This window comes from Rhineura floridana, chromosome 3, assembly GCF_030035675.1.
Source record: "Rhineura floridana isolate rRhiFlo1 chromosome 3, rRhiFlo1.hap2, whole genome shotgun sequence".
Taxonomy (NCBI): domain Eukaryota; kingdom Metazoa; phylum Chordata; class Lepidosauria; order Squamata; family Rhineuridae; genus Rhineura; species Rhineura floridana.
The window spans coordinates 191,416,164-191,430,138 of NC_084482.1; the positions used below are offsets into that span (position 1 = coordinate 191,416,164).

Genomic DNA, 13,975 nt, shown 5'->3' on the forward strand with positions numbered 1-13,975 from the left:
CAACAGAGTTACACTCCCTCTGTCTTTCTCCCGACAGAGGTCATCATACAGGGCGACCAAGGCTGTTTCTGTACCAAACCCCAGCCGAAAGCCCGATTGAAATGGATCCAGATAATCAGTTTCATCCAGGAGAGCCTGGAGCTGGCGAGCGACCACACGCTCTAAAACTTTGCCCAGGAATGGAACATTTGCTACCGGTCTATAGTTGTCAAGGTTTTCAGGGTCCAAGGAGGGTTTTTTTAGGAGCGGTTTCCCACCGCCTGTTTCAGACAGAGTGGTACCACTCCCTCTCGTAAAGAGGCATTGATCACCTCCTTGGCCCATCCGGCTGTTCCATTCCTGCTAGCTTTTATTAGCCACGAGGGGCAAGGATCCAGAGCAGACGTGGTCACCCGCACCTGTCCAAGCACCTTGTCCACATCCTCGAGCTGTACCAACTGAAATTCATCCAATAAAACAGGACAAGACTGTGCTCTGGACACCTTATTAGGATCAACTGCTACAATATTGGAGTCAAGGTCCCGGCGGATGTTCGTGATCTTATCTTGGAAGTGTCTCGCAAACTCATTACAGCGAGCTGTTGATGATATTATTGCGTTCTGAGGACCAGAATGTAAGAGTCCCCGAATAACTTTATAAAGCTCCGCTGGGCGGTTGGAAGATGACTGAATGGAGACAGCAAAGTACTGCTTCTTTGCTGCCCTCACCGCCTTCACATAGAGCTTGGTGGAGACCTTCACAAGTGCAAGGTTACAGCCGTTGGGAGTTCGTCTCCATTTGCACTCAAGCCGTCTCCTTTCTTGCTTCATCACTCTTAGCTCCGGGGTAAACCACGGAGCCTGTTGAGCTCTGCAAAGGAGAGGGCGCATTGGGGCGATCGTGTCAGCTGCCCGGGTCATTTCCATATTCCACAGATTGACCAGGGTTTCGACAGGAGCGTCAGTTTTATCAGCCGGAAAACTCCCCAGAGCCTTCTGAAAACCCTCAGGATTCATTAGTCTCCGGGGACAGACCATCTTAATTGGTCCTCCACCCTTGCAGAGGGAAGAAAACATTGTGAGTCTAAACCTCAATAGGCGGTGATCTGACCATGACAAAGGAACAGATGTAAAATCCCTCACTCCCAGATCACCATCCCCTAATCCAGTGGCAAAAATCAAGTCTAGAGTGTGCCCCGAAATATGCATAGGGCCAGTAACAAATTGAGACAGCCCCATGGCTGTCATGGAGGCCATGAAGTCCTGAGCCGCCCCGGACAAAGCGGTCTCGGCATGAATGTTGAGATCCCCCAATACCAGAAGTTTTGGGGATCGCAACACCAAGTCCGTGACCACCTCCGTCAGCTCAGTTAGGGAAGCTGTTGGGCAGCAGGGTGGACGGTACACCAACAGTATTCCCAGTCTGTCTCATTGACCCAACGCAATGTGAAGGCACTCCAGACCATTAGCCACCTGGATAGGGTGCCTAACAAGAGGGATTGAACTTCTATAGACCACAGCGATTCCCCCTCCCCGACCCTTGGATCTACCCAGATGCTGAACCGAATACCCAGGTGGGCACAGTTGGGAGAGATTAATGCCTCCCAGATCGCTCACCCAGGTTTTAGTAATAAACGCCAGATCGGCCACCTCATCCACAATTAAATCATGGATGAGGGAGGTTTTATTATTTACCGCTCTGGCATTAAGAAGCAGCAACTGGAGATCCGAGAGTTGGCTGATAGAACTACCAGCAATCCTGTGGATGTGGGGAGGACCGGAACACGGTACAGCCACCAATTGTCTGGGCCGAGTTCCCCTAAACTGGCATGTCCTCCTCACAACGCCATACCTCCCATTACCCGTCACTATGCTAATAGGGGCCCCCTCTGGTCCTCCCTCCCCGCACCCTATCCTCCCGCCCAGGCACATAATAAAAATAAAAATAAAATAAACAACAGAATTCATAATCTATACACAATCACACCCACACTCATACAGCCACTCATACAACCAGACAACAACAATGACAACAGTTGACAAACGACATTGCTTGGTTGGATGCTTGTACTGAATTATCCTCTGTGTTAGCAAATGCATGTACTGCAGCCCATAAACTGTATCTGCCGATCAAAAATTTATCCCCCAGTGAAGAGATGTTACCTCAAAATGGACTGCCTACCTTCCAGTGTACCTTTTTCAGCTTTCCACTCTCATTTCTGTTTGGGGATTTCTACATTTCATATCATGACGTTTTATACAGAATTCTCCCAGTAGTATTGAAATACTTTTTTGATTATTTTGCAGCCAGATTTTTTTTGAATTGTAGAGAAAGCTGGACAGTTCCTAGGAGATAAACACAAGGACTATTCCTTCTGGGGCGGAAGGTTTTTCATGGAAGTCCTGCCACAGCGAAGAATCCCTGGGATAAGGAAGCAGTACCCGTGCCCGGACTGCGGGAGAAATTTCCAGCGGAACTCTCACCTCGTTCGACATAAAAGGCTCCACACGGGCGAGAAGCCCTTCAAATGTCCTGACTGTGGGAAAAGTTTCAGGCAGAGTACCGACGTTAATACACATCGGAGAATCCACACAGGGGAGACCCCCTATCACTGCAACCAGTGTGGAAAAAGCTTTCGCTACAGGACGGGTCTCGTGAAACATGTGAGGTGCCACAACGAAGAGAAGCCCTACAGGAGTTGCCTGGAATGTGGGAAAAGCTTCAGCAGCACTTCGGATTCAGTTGCTCATCAAAGGTGCTACGTGGAGGGGAAGCCTTACAAATGCCCTGACTGTGATGAAAACATCCAAGAAAGCTCAAATCTTGTTGTGCATCTAACAGTCCCCACAACAGAAGAAATCTATATATGCCCTGACTGCGGAGAAGGATTCCGCTGCAGCTTTCAACTTATTAGGCACAGGAGTCTCCATACCAGTGAGGAAATTTATGTTTATGGATTTATTTCAGTATTTATTGGCTGCCTTTCACAGTTAACTCTCCCAACACAGCTCACAACATATTAAAAGATATGTACGTTGTGAACACATTTTTTATGTATTAATATTAAGTAATGGTTACCCACTCCACAGCCCAACACATATGCACATGCCAAGGATGGGGAACCTGTGGCCTTCCCAGATGTTGCTGGACTACAGCTCTCATCATCCCTGACCATTGGCTATGCTGGCTGGGGCTGATGGGAGTTGGACTCCAACAGCATTTGGAGGGCCACGGATGTTCTCCACCCTTGACCTATGCAATCCAGGCTGAACCTGAGCTAACTGTTCATAAGAACCACCCTCACCCCATCCAGCAGCTTGTGTGACAATCTGTCCGGTTATGCTAGTAAGGGGAGGGGACTGGTGCTGTCATAATATTGTTTAGATTTTGTGGTTCTATGGCTCACAATATGGAATTACAGATCACAGAATCAGAGTCGGAGGGTACCTTGGAGGTCATTAAGTCCAACCTCCTGCTGAGTGGGGGGGGGTCTGCAACACAGGATGCACCAATGCAGATGGCCATCCATCCTCTGCTTTAAACATCCAGCAAACAGCCCACCTCTTCCCAAGGCTGTCTCTTCCATTGTTCAACAGCTCATACTGTTAAGAAGCTTCTCTTAAAGTTTACCCAAAATCTCCTTCCTTGCAATTTCCACTCATTGGTTCTGATCCTGCCCTCTGGTGTAACAGAGAACAAATTTGCTCCATCTTCTGCTTGATAGCTTTTCTTTCTTTTCTCTAGGCTAAACAGAGCCAGTGTGGTGTAGTGGTTAAAGTGTTGGACTATGACCTGGGAGACCAGGGTTCGAATCCCCACATAGCCATGAAGCTCACTGGGTAACCTTGGGTCAGTCACTGCCTCTCAGCCTCAGAGGAAGGCAATAGTAAACCTCCTCTGAATACCGCTTACCATGAAAACCCTATTCATAGTGTCACCTTAAGTCGGAATTGACTTGAAGGCAGTCCATTTTTTTTTTCCAAACACACCCACCTCTTTCAACCATTCTTTGTAGGACTTTTTCAGCCCCCTCGTCCTTGTGGTCACTCTCTTCTAGACACACTCGTTTGTCAACACCCATCTTAAAATGTGGCATTCAGAACTGGACACGGTTCTCCTAGTGTCACTTGACCTGTGCAAAATGGCGTGGAACTGCTACTACTTGTGATCTGGATACTACACTTTTGTTATGCAGCCTATGATTGAATTCACTTTTTTAGCAGTCACATCACACTGCTGGCTCATGTTCAGTTGTGATCCATGAAGATAGCTAGATCTTTTTCACATGTACTGTTGCTAAGCCTGATCTTCCCCATCCTGTTACTTGTGCCTTTTATTGCACTGAAATTCAGGACTTTACATTTATTTCTGTTGAATTTCACCTTGTTGGTTTCAGTCCAGAGTTCTGTCGACCTGCCAAGAACATTTTGGATCTTGATTATATCTTCTATGCAGTTAGCTATCTTTCCTAGCTTTGTGCCATCTGCATATTTGATAAGCATCCCCCCCTTTTAACCCTCATCTAAGTCATTTATAAAAATATTGAATAGCTTATAGAAGAGTGCCCTCTGAGCACTGTACTTGAAATGTCCCTCCAAGCTGACATAGTATGATTAATGAGGTCTTCAATGGGTGCAGTTGTTCAACCAGTTGTGGATCCATCTGGCAGTAGTATCATCTGCCCACATTTTACCAGCTCATTAAGGATATCAAAGAAGATTTGTCTAATCTAATGTTTTGCTGAAATCAAGATGTATTATAGCCATGGCATGGTCATGGCATTCCCATGATCTACTAAACTAGTAATTCTATCTAAAAAGGAGATAAGGTTGGTCTGGCATGACCTGTTCTTGATAAACTCATTCTGCCTTCCCATAATCAATGAATTATTTTCTAGACCAACCACTTAATAATCCATTTTGGAATTTTGTCTGGTATCAACATCAACTTGATTGGTTTTTAATTTCTGGGACCCACCTTTCCTGCATTTTTCAACAAAGCATGGGGATGACATTTGCCCATCTCCAGTCTTCTAGCCCCTTACCTATTCTTCAAGAACTCTCAAAGATTACAGACAGTGTCTCTAAGATCACATGTGCCAGCTCCTTCTGCAAGCTACTCGTTTAAAGTTGTGAGGTGTTTTCTGACCATTTTTTCACCTATCCTGGGTGGCAAGTCTCTCTTTATCATTTATTCTATTTTCCCCAGGTTGAATACAATTCCCCTTGCAGGAGGAGTCCGAGACAAAATAGGAATTGAGCAGTTCCATCTTCTCTCCATTGCTTGTTATCATTCACCATCTTCCCCAAGCAGTGGAGCTAGTCCTTCCTTCTTTGTGGTCCTAATGAAGCCAAAGAAGCCCTTTTTGTTCCTTTTAGCATCCTTTGCAAGCCTCATTTCTTTCTGGACTTTAGCCTTCCTGATGCCATTTTTGCAGGGTTCAGGCTAATGTACTTGCCCTTGTTCTTTGCCCTCCTTCCATCTCATATAAATGTCCCTTCTAAGTCTTAGCTGCGTGGAGAGTGTCTGCGCAGCTACACTGGTTTCTTTAGATGTCCCCCATTCTTCTCATCGGAAAATTAGCAATAAAATACTTTTCTGGCTATAATTTAAAAAATAGCAAAAAAAGCTAAAGGTAAAAATGAAAAAATGTTATAGCCCTATACCAGTAGTGTTTTTTTTTTAATAGCTTTTAATCCACCCTCCCACACTGGTCTATGGAGAAGCATTTCTTCTAGTATGGCTGTTGTCATCACATGCTTGAGTATGTAACCAAAAGTTGTGTTCTCTATTCATAAGCTAATGTTGATATCACTTGTGTCTGTAAGTTGTTAGAAAAATTCAATAAATTATATTCTAAAAAAATTAAGTTAGCTTTTAAATACCCTTCCTGGTTACTGCCAATTTAGCAACATATTTACCTTCTTAATGGAAACATTTCTGCTGTTCTGATCCACAACAAATATTAAAGAGCAACCGTACAAAAATGAATAAGTACTTAGCGCTAAATAAATGATTTTTTAAAAAGGAATGCGTGGATTCCACACACACACACACACGCACGCACGCACGCGCGCACGCACACACGCGTACACTCAGTTGCCCTAGATCTACCTCCCTCTCCCCAGCAGTGGTGGCATGCCTACCGATGTGAACATAACATAGTGAGATAAATGTGCAGGAGACGTGTAAAGTCCTGAATAGTATAGAAAGTCAATGACAGTTTCACTTGCAGCTTACAGTGGGAGAACAATAACTGGGTAGCACTAGAAGCCACCTGTCTGAGAGCAGCCTAAAGTAAAATCCAGTCTAGCAGAAATGCATCAGCTCTCAGAATTGCTCATCTAACTGTATTCTCTTTTCCCCCTTTCCACCAGGATTTCTGATTCCTAACCCTAGTACGCTCTGCAGTCTGGAGCCTGGTGTGGTACCTCTGTACTCGGATCATCAGGATGCAGAGGAAAGGGAGAGTCCAGGTAGCGTCTGTAAAGGTGAGGGAATGGCAGAAGCAAGTCGGGGAGAGTTGTTATCTGTGGAAGGTTATTCAGATATGCAACCCCCTCCCTTCCTGTAATCTGAAGTGTTTACAGCCCAGGAAAATCTTGGCCCCATGATCCCACCAATTATATTAGCTTGAGCTGCTGAATGTTTCTGGATGGGAAGCAGAATCTTTCTTCCTTTTGTCACCCCAAACCAAAATTTGGTTACCACAAAGTTAGGATGAGAAATTTGCTCAGTATCCTTGGCCTACTCCTGGCTATGATACTGTTGTCATTCACTTAAGTGAAAACTTGCTCTGTTTTGAACTTTACATGGGCTTGCACTTCTGTTCCAGCTTGCGATGACATTGTGGTGAAGGAGCATGGAAAGGAAGATGTTTTTCCTCCTGCAAAATCTTACCAGACGCTGCTGGGAAGGCTCCAAGGACTTAATCCCCAAAGGAAGGAAGCCTTTAAGGAGAGGCCAAACTTTTCAAGGTGGCAGTGGAAGCAGCCAGGGATAAGTGGAGGGGAATCCAAAGAGGATGGGAGCTCTGCCTCTCCTGGGTGTGAAAGACTTTTCCAGTCAGAGAGAAAGCACCTGTGCTTTATGTGTGGGAAAAGGTTCCGCTTCGAATCCCACCTTATTGCACATGAACGGATCCACACAGGAGAGAAGCCCTTTCAGTGCAGTGCCTGTAAAAAAGGCTTCCGTGACCGGTCAGACCTAAGTAAACATCAGAAAACTCACTCGGGAGAGAAACCCTACAAATGTCTTGACTGTGGCAAAAGCTTTCACCGTCAGCTGACCTTCATTAGACACCAGAGGCTTCATCCCAGAGAGAGTGCCTGTGAACAGGGCCGTGTGTATTTTGCAATCCTGCCATCATACCGCACACGTGCAGAAATGAACATTGGGGGTGGAACTGAGCCTCCCGAGACCCTTGGGTTTCATTTTAAACAAAAAGTAAGTTTCTAGCCCTTAAGGTTGTGACAGTGGGTTTGAAAATGATTGGGCAAGAACTGGGGAAACCCAACCATCAGGACAGGGCCTGAGTAGGCTTTCTGTTGGCTTGGAGTGGTGCTTGGGTGCCCTTCATAGCTGGTTGCCTCCAGTAGCAGTTGGCAGCGTTGTTCAGCTGCCTTCCCAATACTGAGCTTCAATGTCGATCACTGCCATGGAGATACGTGAGGTATGGGGAACTCAGTGTGGTGCAGAAGGGGGCAGTGGAGTGAATCCAATACTCCTGCCACTAAGCCTGCATTGAGCTGAGCTCCCTGTGCCTCCCTCCCTCCCGATAACCAGCAGCAACGCTGAGCAACGCCACCCTGCCTACACTGCCCCACAGACCGCTCTTGGTTGCCTCCCTGTTTAGCAAAAGCAAAATTCAGCATGTAAAATACGCAGATTTACTTCAGAGTTCCACATCACTCAATTCCTTGATCCAGACCATCTTTAAATGCAAAGGGAGGGGTTGCACACAGACTCACAGGCCTGCTTGCGTATGCGTCAGCTGTAGGGAAAGATTTGGACAAATTTGCAACAGAGTGAATATTGGATACTTGGTGCAGCTGAGGGTGTTGAGGTTTGTGTGTGCCTTTTCCTTGCCCCATTTCCTTCTCAAGTAGCCGAGGAGCTGGCAGAAGCCAAAGCTACCAGGTGGTGGTGGCTCCATGTCAGTGGGGCAGTGGAATCCTTTCCGGGCTTGAGTCTGAACTTTCAAGGAGCTGTCCAAGGTGCTGAAGATGAAGCTTCACTGCTCTGCGTCATGGAGCCACTGCTGCCAGGTCACCAGGCATGTTACTGGGGAGGAACCATAAGAACATAGTTAATGAGATTAACAAATTGGGGACAGTGCTGAGATAACCCCTCCATAAGAAAGAATGGGCCAGGTTGGAAGAAGGACTGGATAAAGAGTAAGGACTGGACCCAGCTCTGATTAAAGCACAGCATCCTTGTTCTTGTTGCAGAAGTGCTAAATATCTTTCAACCCCACAGGATCCTAGTTCTCTCTGGACTCTGGAACTGGCAGAAGGGACAAAAGTATACCTGGCTCCCACATAGAAGGTAAGGTGGCTAGGAAGAGAATCTGAAAGATGATTTGTCAGTTCCGCTAGAGGCCCAGGAAGAGAATGGGTCCTCTTTCCCTTCATCTGCATGTAGGAATAAGCTGTTGAGGATTCCCGATGTTAGAGGCTGATCTGGTAGGATTTTGGGAAGGGTGCAACCCTCTTGTACCTATATTGCTAGGAGCTACTTATTCTGCAATAGGGCCCCAAGTTTTAATCGGTAGATTAAACAATAAAAGTCAAAGTTGTTGTGTTTATTTTGGGGACCATTTTGGTTTTGACCTATTGTAAGAAGGAATGAAGAATAACACATACGACAAATGGCCTTGCCTTCTGATAACAAGTGGTAATTTTATTATTTTAAATGCCAACGCTGTCTCATGTTTTCATTATCATGGAAAGGTACTTATGTTGAGGCAGTGGTAATATGTATATTGATTTCAGTTTAATTGATCGAGGAGAATTGCAGATGAGGGGATTGTGTATGAGTGAAAGCAGGCATATGTGGCTCAGGACCTGAATACCTTAGGGACTGCCTCTTTCCACAGGAATGTCCCTGGGCCCTGAATTTGTCATCTGAGGCCTTTCTCCTTGTGCCTCCTCCGAGGGAGGTGTGGAGGGTGGCAACATGAGAACAGGCCTTTTCAGTGGTGGCTCCCCAATTTGTGGTATGCTCCCTCTCCCCAGAGTGATGTGCCTGGCATCATCAATATTGCCTTTTAAGCACTAGGCAAAGATGTTCCTCTTTACCCTGACATTTTGTTTCCTAATTGAAGTTATATGGTATGATGACACTCGAGCCTGTGTTGATGTTTCTCTTTTAGTAGGATGGGGTAGGATTTATCCTTTTTGTATTATTGCAGGATGAGCACTAATTATTTTAGTTAATGTTCTTTTTTATATTTATTATTTTAAATTTTGTATTCTGTATGCTTTTATAATTGAAGATTGCTTTAAGACCGTTTATGTAATTTTAATGAATTTAAAGCAAGGGTTAACGAATGTAAAGGATATCCTAGAAATTTTGTGGGCTAAAGAAAGAATGGGCAATTTATTTTAATACTGAAGTATATTATATTCCGGAGTGATAATATTCTGGAATGATAGTGTTCAACATATGAATTATGGAAAATGATATAAAAGGAAGATGTCACGTTTTGAATCTGAACCTGTATTATATCATTTTATAATATGAAAGTATTTTTACTTGGTTACTGTTATGTGCATTCTAAGTCCCCCAAGCGGATACTTAATTGTGAGTCATTTGTGGCTGTTCTCATTTTGGCCCTACAGGTGACCATGGGGCAAGTGTAAAGGAGGAGGAGACTTTTTAGAGCAAATGTCCTATGCTTTCAGAACAAAACTTGAATGCTGTTGAAGAGATTCAAGAAAACACGTTCCAAGAACTGCAAATTGGGGGGGGGGGGCGGGCGGAATGCAGCCGACACCATGTAGGTCATGGAGCTTTCAACAGAGCAAGATATCTTGCAGAAGAGGAGGAGTAAATCACCTGCCAGAGATTTGAACATGTGCCAGTTCAGAATCCATACAGTCAAGAAAAATACTCATGCTCCAAATTGTTGGGAAGGTTTAAAGCGATACTCATGCTTCATTACACATCAAAGATTCCACATTCTTGAGAAGTCCAATCAAAGCACAGATTCTAGGAGCATCTTTATTGCAAGTTCAAATGCTAAGCAGCAAAGAATCCCTAGAATGGCAAATCCACAGTGGATGATGGTTGTTCTGATTAGACCTTTTTTCACTGTTTCTTCTGTAGGGTTACCTTCTTCCAGCATGCAAGCCTTAATTTATGTCAGAGAAGCCATGCCAGAGGGAGAACTCTTAGATAGGAAAAGCTTCACATGCAGTGGGAGAGAGTAAAAAAATATCCTGTTGCCAAATCCTACCAATGCTATACAGTCCTTAAAAGACCTCTAGTAAATGACCATCACCACTTAAAGAATCCTTCCCCAGCCTGATGCATTCCAGATGCTTTGGACTACAATTCCCATCAGCGCCAACCAGCATGGCCAATGATGGGAACTGTAGTCCAACAACTTAGAGGACACCAACTTGTGGAAGGTTGGTTAAAGCATGCAGAATACACGCATTTCCAGAGCTGAAATACACGTTAAGGGAGGAAAAACATCAAACCTGAATTTGTTTGCAAAAGCTTGCATGGTCCCCAGAATATTCTTTTTTTACAAGCAAGTAGAATGTGGCTAGGTGAAGCTGCTGTCTAGTGGATTTGTAACTGGTTGATGGACTCTACCCCAAAAAGTAATCCTCAATAGTTCCTTGCAAACCCAGAAAGAAATTATAGTGGGGTGCTGTGGGTTCTGTCCTGGGCTCAGTATTGTTTGGCATTTTTAGAAATGACTTGGACAAAGGAGTAGAGGGGATGCAGTGCATGTAAAAGAGGTTCATGGGTTTTTTAGTAAACCACAAGCTAAACATGAGTCAGTAGGCCAATGCAACAGCTACCGTGGCTTATGCAATTCTAGCTTGTGTCAGCAGAAATATAATGTCCAGATAATAAGAAATAATCTTATATTTATTCTGGTCAGACTTCACCCGGATTACTGTGTCCAGTTCCGGGCATCACAATTTAAGAAGGATATTGGCAAACTAGAATGCGTTCCAAGGTGGGTGACAAAGATGGTTAAGGGACTTGGAGTGTATGTCTTATAAGGAAAGGTTGAAGGTGTTGGGTAGGCTTAGCTTGGAGGTAAAATGATTAAGAAGCAATATGATAGCATCTTCATATATTTGAAGGCCTGTTCCACAGATGATGGAGCAAATTGATTGCTCCAGAGGGCAGGACCTGAACTGACAAGTTAAAAATGCAAGAAAGGGGATTTCGACTAAACGTATGAGCGGAGAATATGAGCTGTTCAACAGTAAGAAAAAACTGCCTGGGAAGGTGATAGACTCTCTTTCCTTAGAGGTGTTTAAACAGAGGCTGAATGAGCACCTATCAGGGATTTGTAGCAGGTGGATATTCTTTATTGGTGGTGCAGGGTCAGATGCATGATCCTCGAGGTGCCTTCCAACGCTGTGACTCTACAATATCACTGTTTTTAAGAATAACCAACAAGAGTTAGGACTCCAGATGTGCTTTGCTGCATAAGCAGAGCTCACTTTCCCCATACTAGCTTGGGTACCTAGGTCCCAGCAAGCCCCATGAATGCCTGAGGTCAACAGACTGTATGTCCATCTGCCTTGCACTAGGTCAGAATGTTGGTCCATCTAGCCCCATATTATCTGCTCTGAACTGCTGGAGCCTTCCAAGGTCTCTGGCAGAATTATTTCCTATCATCTCTTAACTATCACAGATTGAACCTCAGACCTTTTGCATGCAAAGCATATGAGCTGCTGCTGTGCTATAAACTTTGATATATCTACCTACCCATTAAGCTGTACCCATGCAGTACCTGAGCAGTCAAAGCAGCTGCAAAAGCTCCTAACTGGCAAATGGGATACCATGTGCTTCTGACTCCTCAGCGGCTGCAAGGCTTTCTAGAGCAGGGGTGCAGCCAATGTAGTGCCATCCAGATGTTGGACAACAGCTCGCATCAGACCGTGCCAGCATTGGCAATGGTAGGGGATGATGGGAGTAGTAGTCCAACAACATCTGGAGGGTACCACATTGACTGCCTGTGCTATATAGATAAGAGTTTTCTAGGATTGACTGAAAGGGCTATCAGAGCATCCCTGTAGGACTCCACAATGTACTTTTGTGCAGAGAGCTATGCATCAGGTTCCTAAAAGTATTTCTGAAAAACAATGTAGGAAATAATTTCTGTTCACCACAATATTTAGTAGCTTTGTCCTTCTTAATTTTTATCTGTATGTATGTCTTTAGTGCTGGCAAGTGTTACTTTGTATTGCTAAATAGTGTAATAATCTGTTTTACCCTGAAACCCAAAACATTGGGCTAGGCTTTAAATGAAGACATCAGATTTAATTCACCAAATAAAATTATAAAGTTTGTTCTGCCCAAGAATATCAGAGTCAAATCTGGAACATATTCAAAATATCTTAACATTTGCAGAGTTTCATTTTGAGGCCTAAGGGTTTCACTTAGGCCACTGCTCAACCATTCTTGTAGTTCTAACAGGCCACAGATAAAAACATTTCCCCAAAGCTATAGTCTACAGCAAATTTTTATCTTTCAGCTTAAAATTGCTAGGCATCTGCACCAAATTTCTATGCAGTCTGACAACCAAGTGCCTGTGATTTCCCCCCTGCTCTGTCCACATCACACTAGAACCCTCCCCTACAACACCACTCCTGTGTGCACCTCTGCTGAGCCAGATATGTGGCCATTCATCTACAGGAAGGATGGGGAACCTCTGGCCTTTCAGATATTGCTTGGACTGCAACTCCCATCACTCCATGCTGGCCACAGCTGAAGGGACTCCAACATCTTCAGGGCCACGGATTCCCATTCCTGTTCAATATAAAGGGACATCATTCAGGGGTCATGCGCATGCAGAAGGTTCCAGATGCAATCCATGGTATCAGCCAGGTCTAGGAAAGACCCGTCCTATGAAACCCTGGAGAACTACTGCTAGTAGCTGTAGACAATAGTGAGCTAGATGCTCCAATGATCCTACCCTGTGTAAGGCAGCCTCCTATGTTGAGAGGGCACAGGGGCCGTTGTGTATGATCACCCAGCAGCCTGTTTCTTCTCCAGGCCCATGGCATGCATTATAGGGGTGCTCTTTTGAGGCTGACTGAAGGGAGAAGTGGAGCAGGCTGATAGCTGCATGTAAGTGAGGTGTGGGAGGGCCACTCGTTGCTGAGTTTGGCCAAGCATGTTGCTGTGTGTCTAGTACAGCAGCAGCACATGAAGGAGGGTGTGGAGGGAGAGGGTACAGTGGAGGACCAGTTGGGAATACAGTCAGTGTGTGCAGGGACTAAACGTCACAGGTTGGTTTTTAGTTTTTTTCCAAATGAAAGGTGGGAATTCTAGGGTTGCAAGGAAGGTGCTAGGCTTTGCAGTTAAGGTTACATATTGTGCTCCAAGGATGATCAGAGTGAGGGCGTGTGTAAAGGCCTCTGCTATATTTTACAAATCTGGGGCTAGAAATCATTTTAATAAAAGTGCAGAGTGTCTCATAAATCCAAATTCTGCACCAGATGAAGCCAGCACACTTGTCTCTGAGCCTCCATTTGGTCATATCCTGTTTGTTCTTTGTAACCAGATATTGAGGGGAAACAAACAGGGACGTGAAAGTAATGCTATGAAATGTGACTTTGTTTCTTTAGCTGCTTCTCTTTCTTTTTATCCTGGATACTTGTTGGACTCTCAGAACTATCAATTAAAATTGTTTGATGCTTCGGAAAGATTGGCTGGCTTGTTGGCTGTTTCATGATAAGCAATGTTAGAAATGCCAAGCTAGATCATAGCAATATAACCCGCCATCCTTGTACCAACA

General features: G+C 44.7%; 1 protein-coding gene across 1 annotated transcript in view; it reads left to right on the top strand.

The window, feature by feature from the left end:
- The window catches only part of LOC133378824 (zinc finger and SCAN domain-containing protein 2-like), a 36,579-nt gene that overhangs the window by 4,105 nt on the left and 18,499 nt on the right, over positions 1 to 13,975 (top strand). Inside the window, exons 2-5 of the mRNA XM_061613440.1 lie at positions 2,286 to 2,913; positions 6,357 to 6,470; positions 6,815 to 7,425; positions 8,458 to 8,520. Coding sequence (XP_061469424.1) covers positions 2,373 to 2,913; positions 6,357 to 6,470; positions 6,815 to 7,425; positions 8,458 to 8,520 — 1,329 coding nt within the window. The 5' untranslated portion in view covers positions 2,286 to 2,372. The remainder of the gene's footprint in view (positions 1 to 2,285; positions 2,914 to 6,356; positions 6,471 to 6,814; positions 7,426 to 8,457; positions 8,521 to 13,975) is intronic.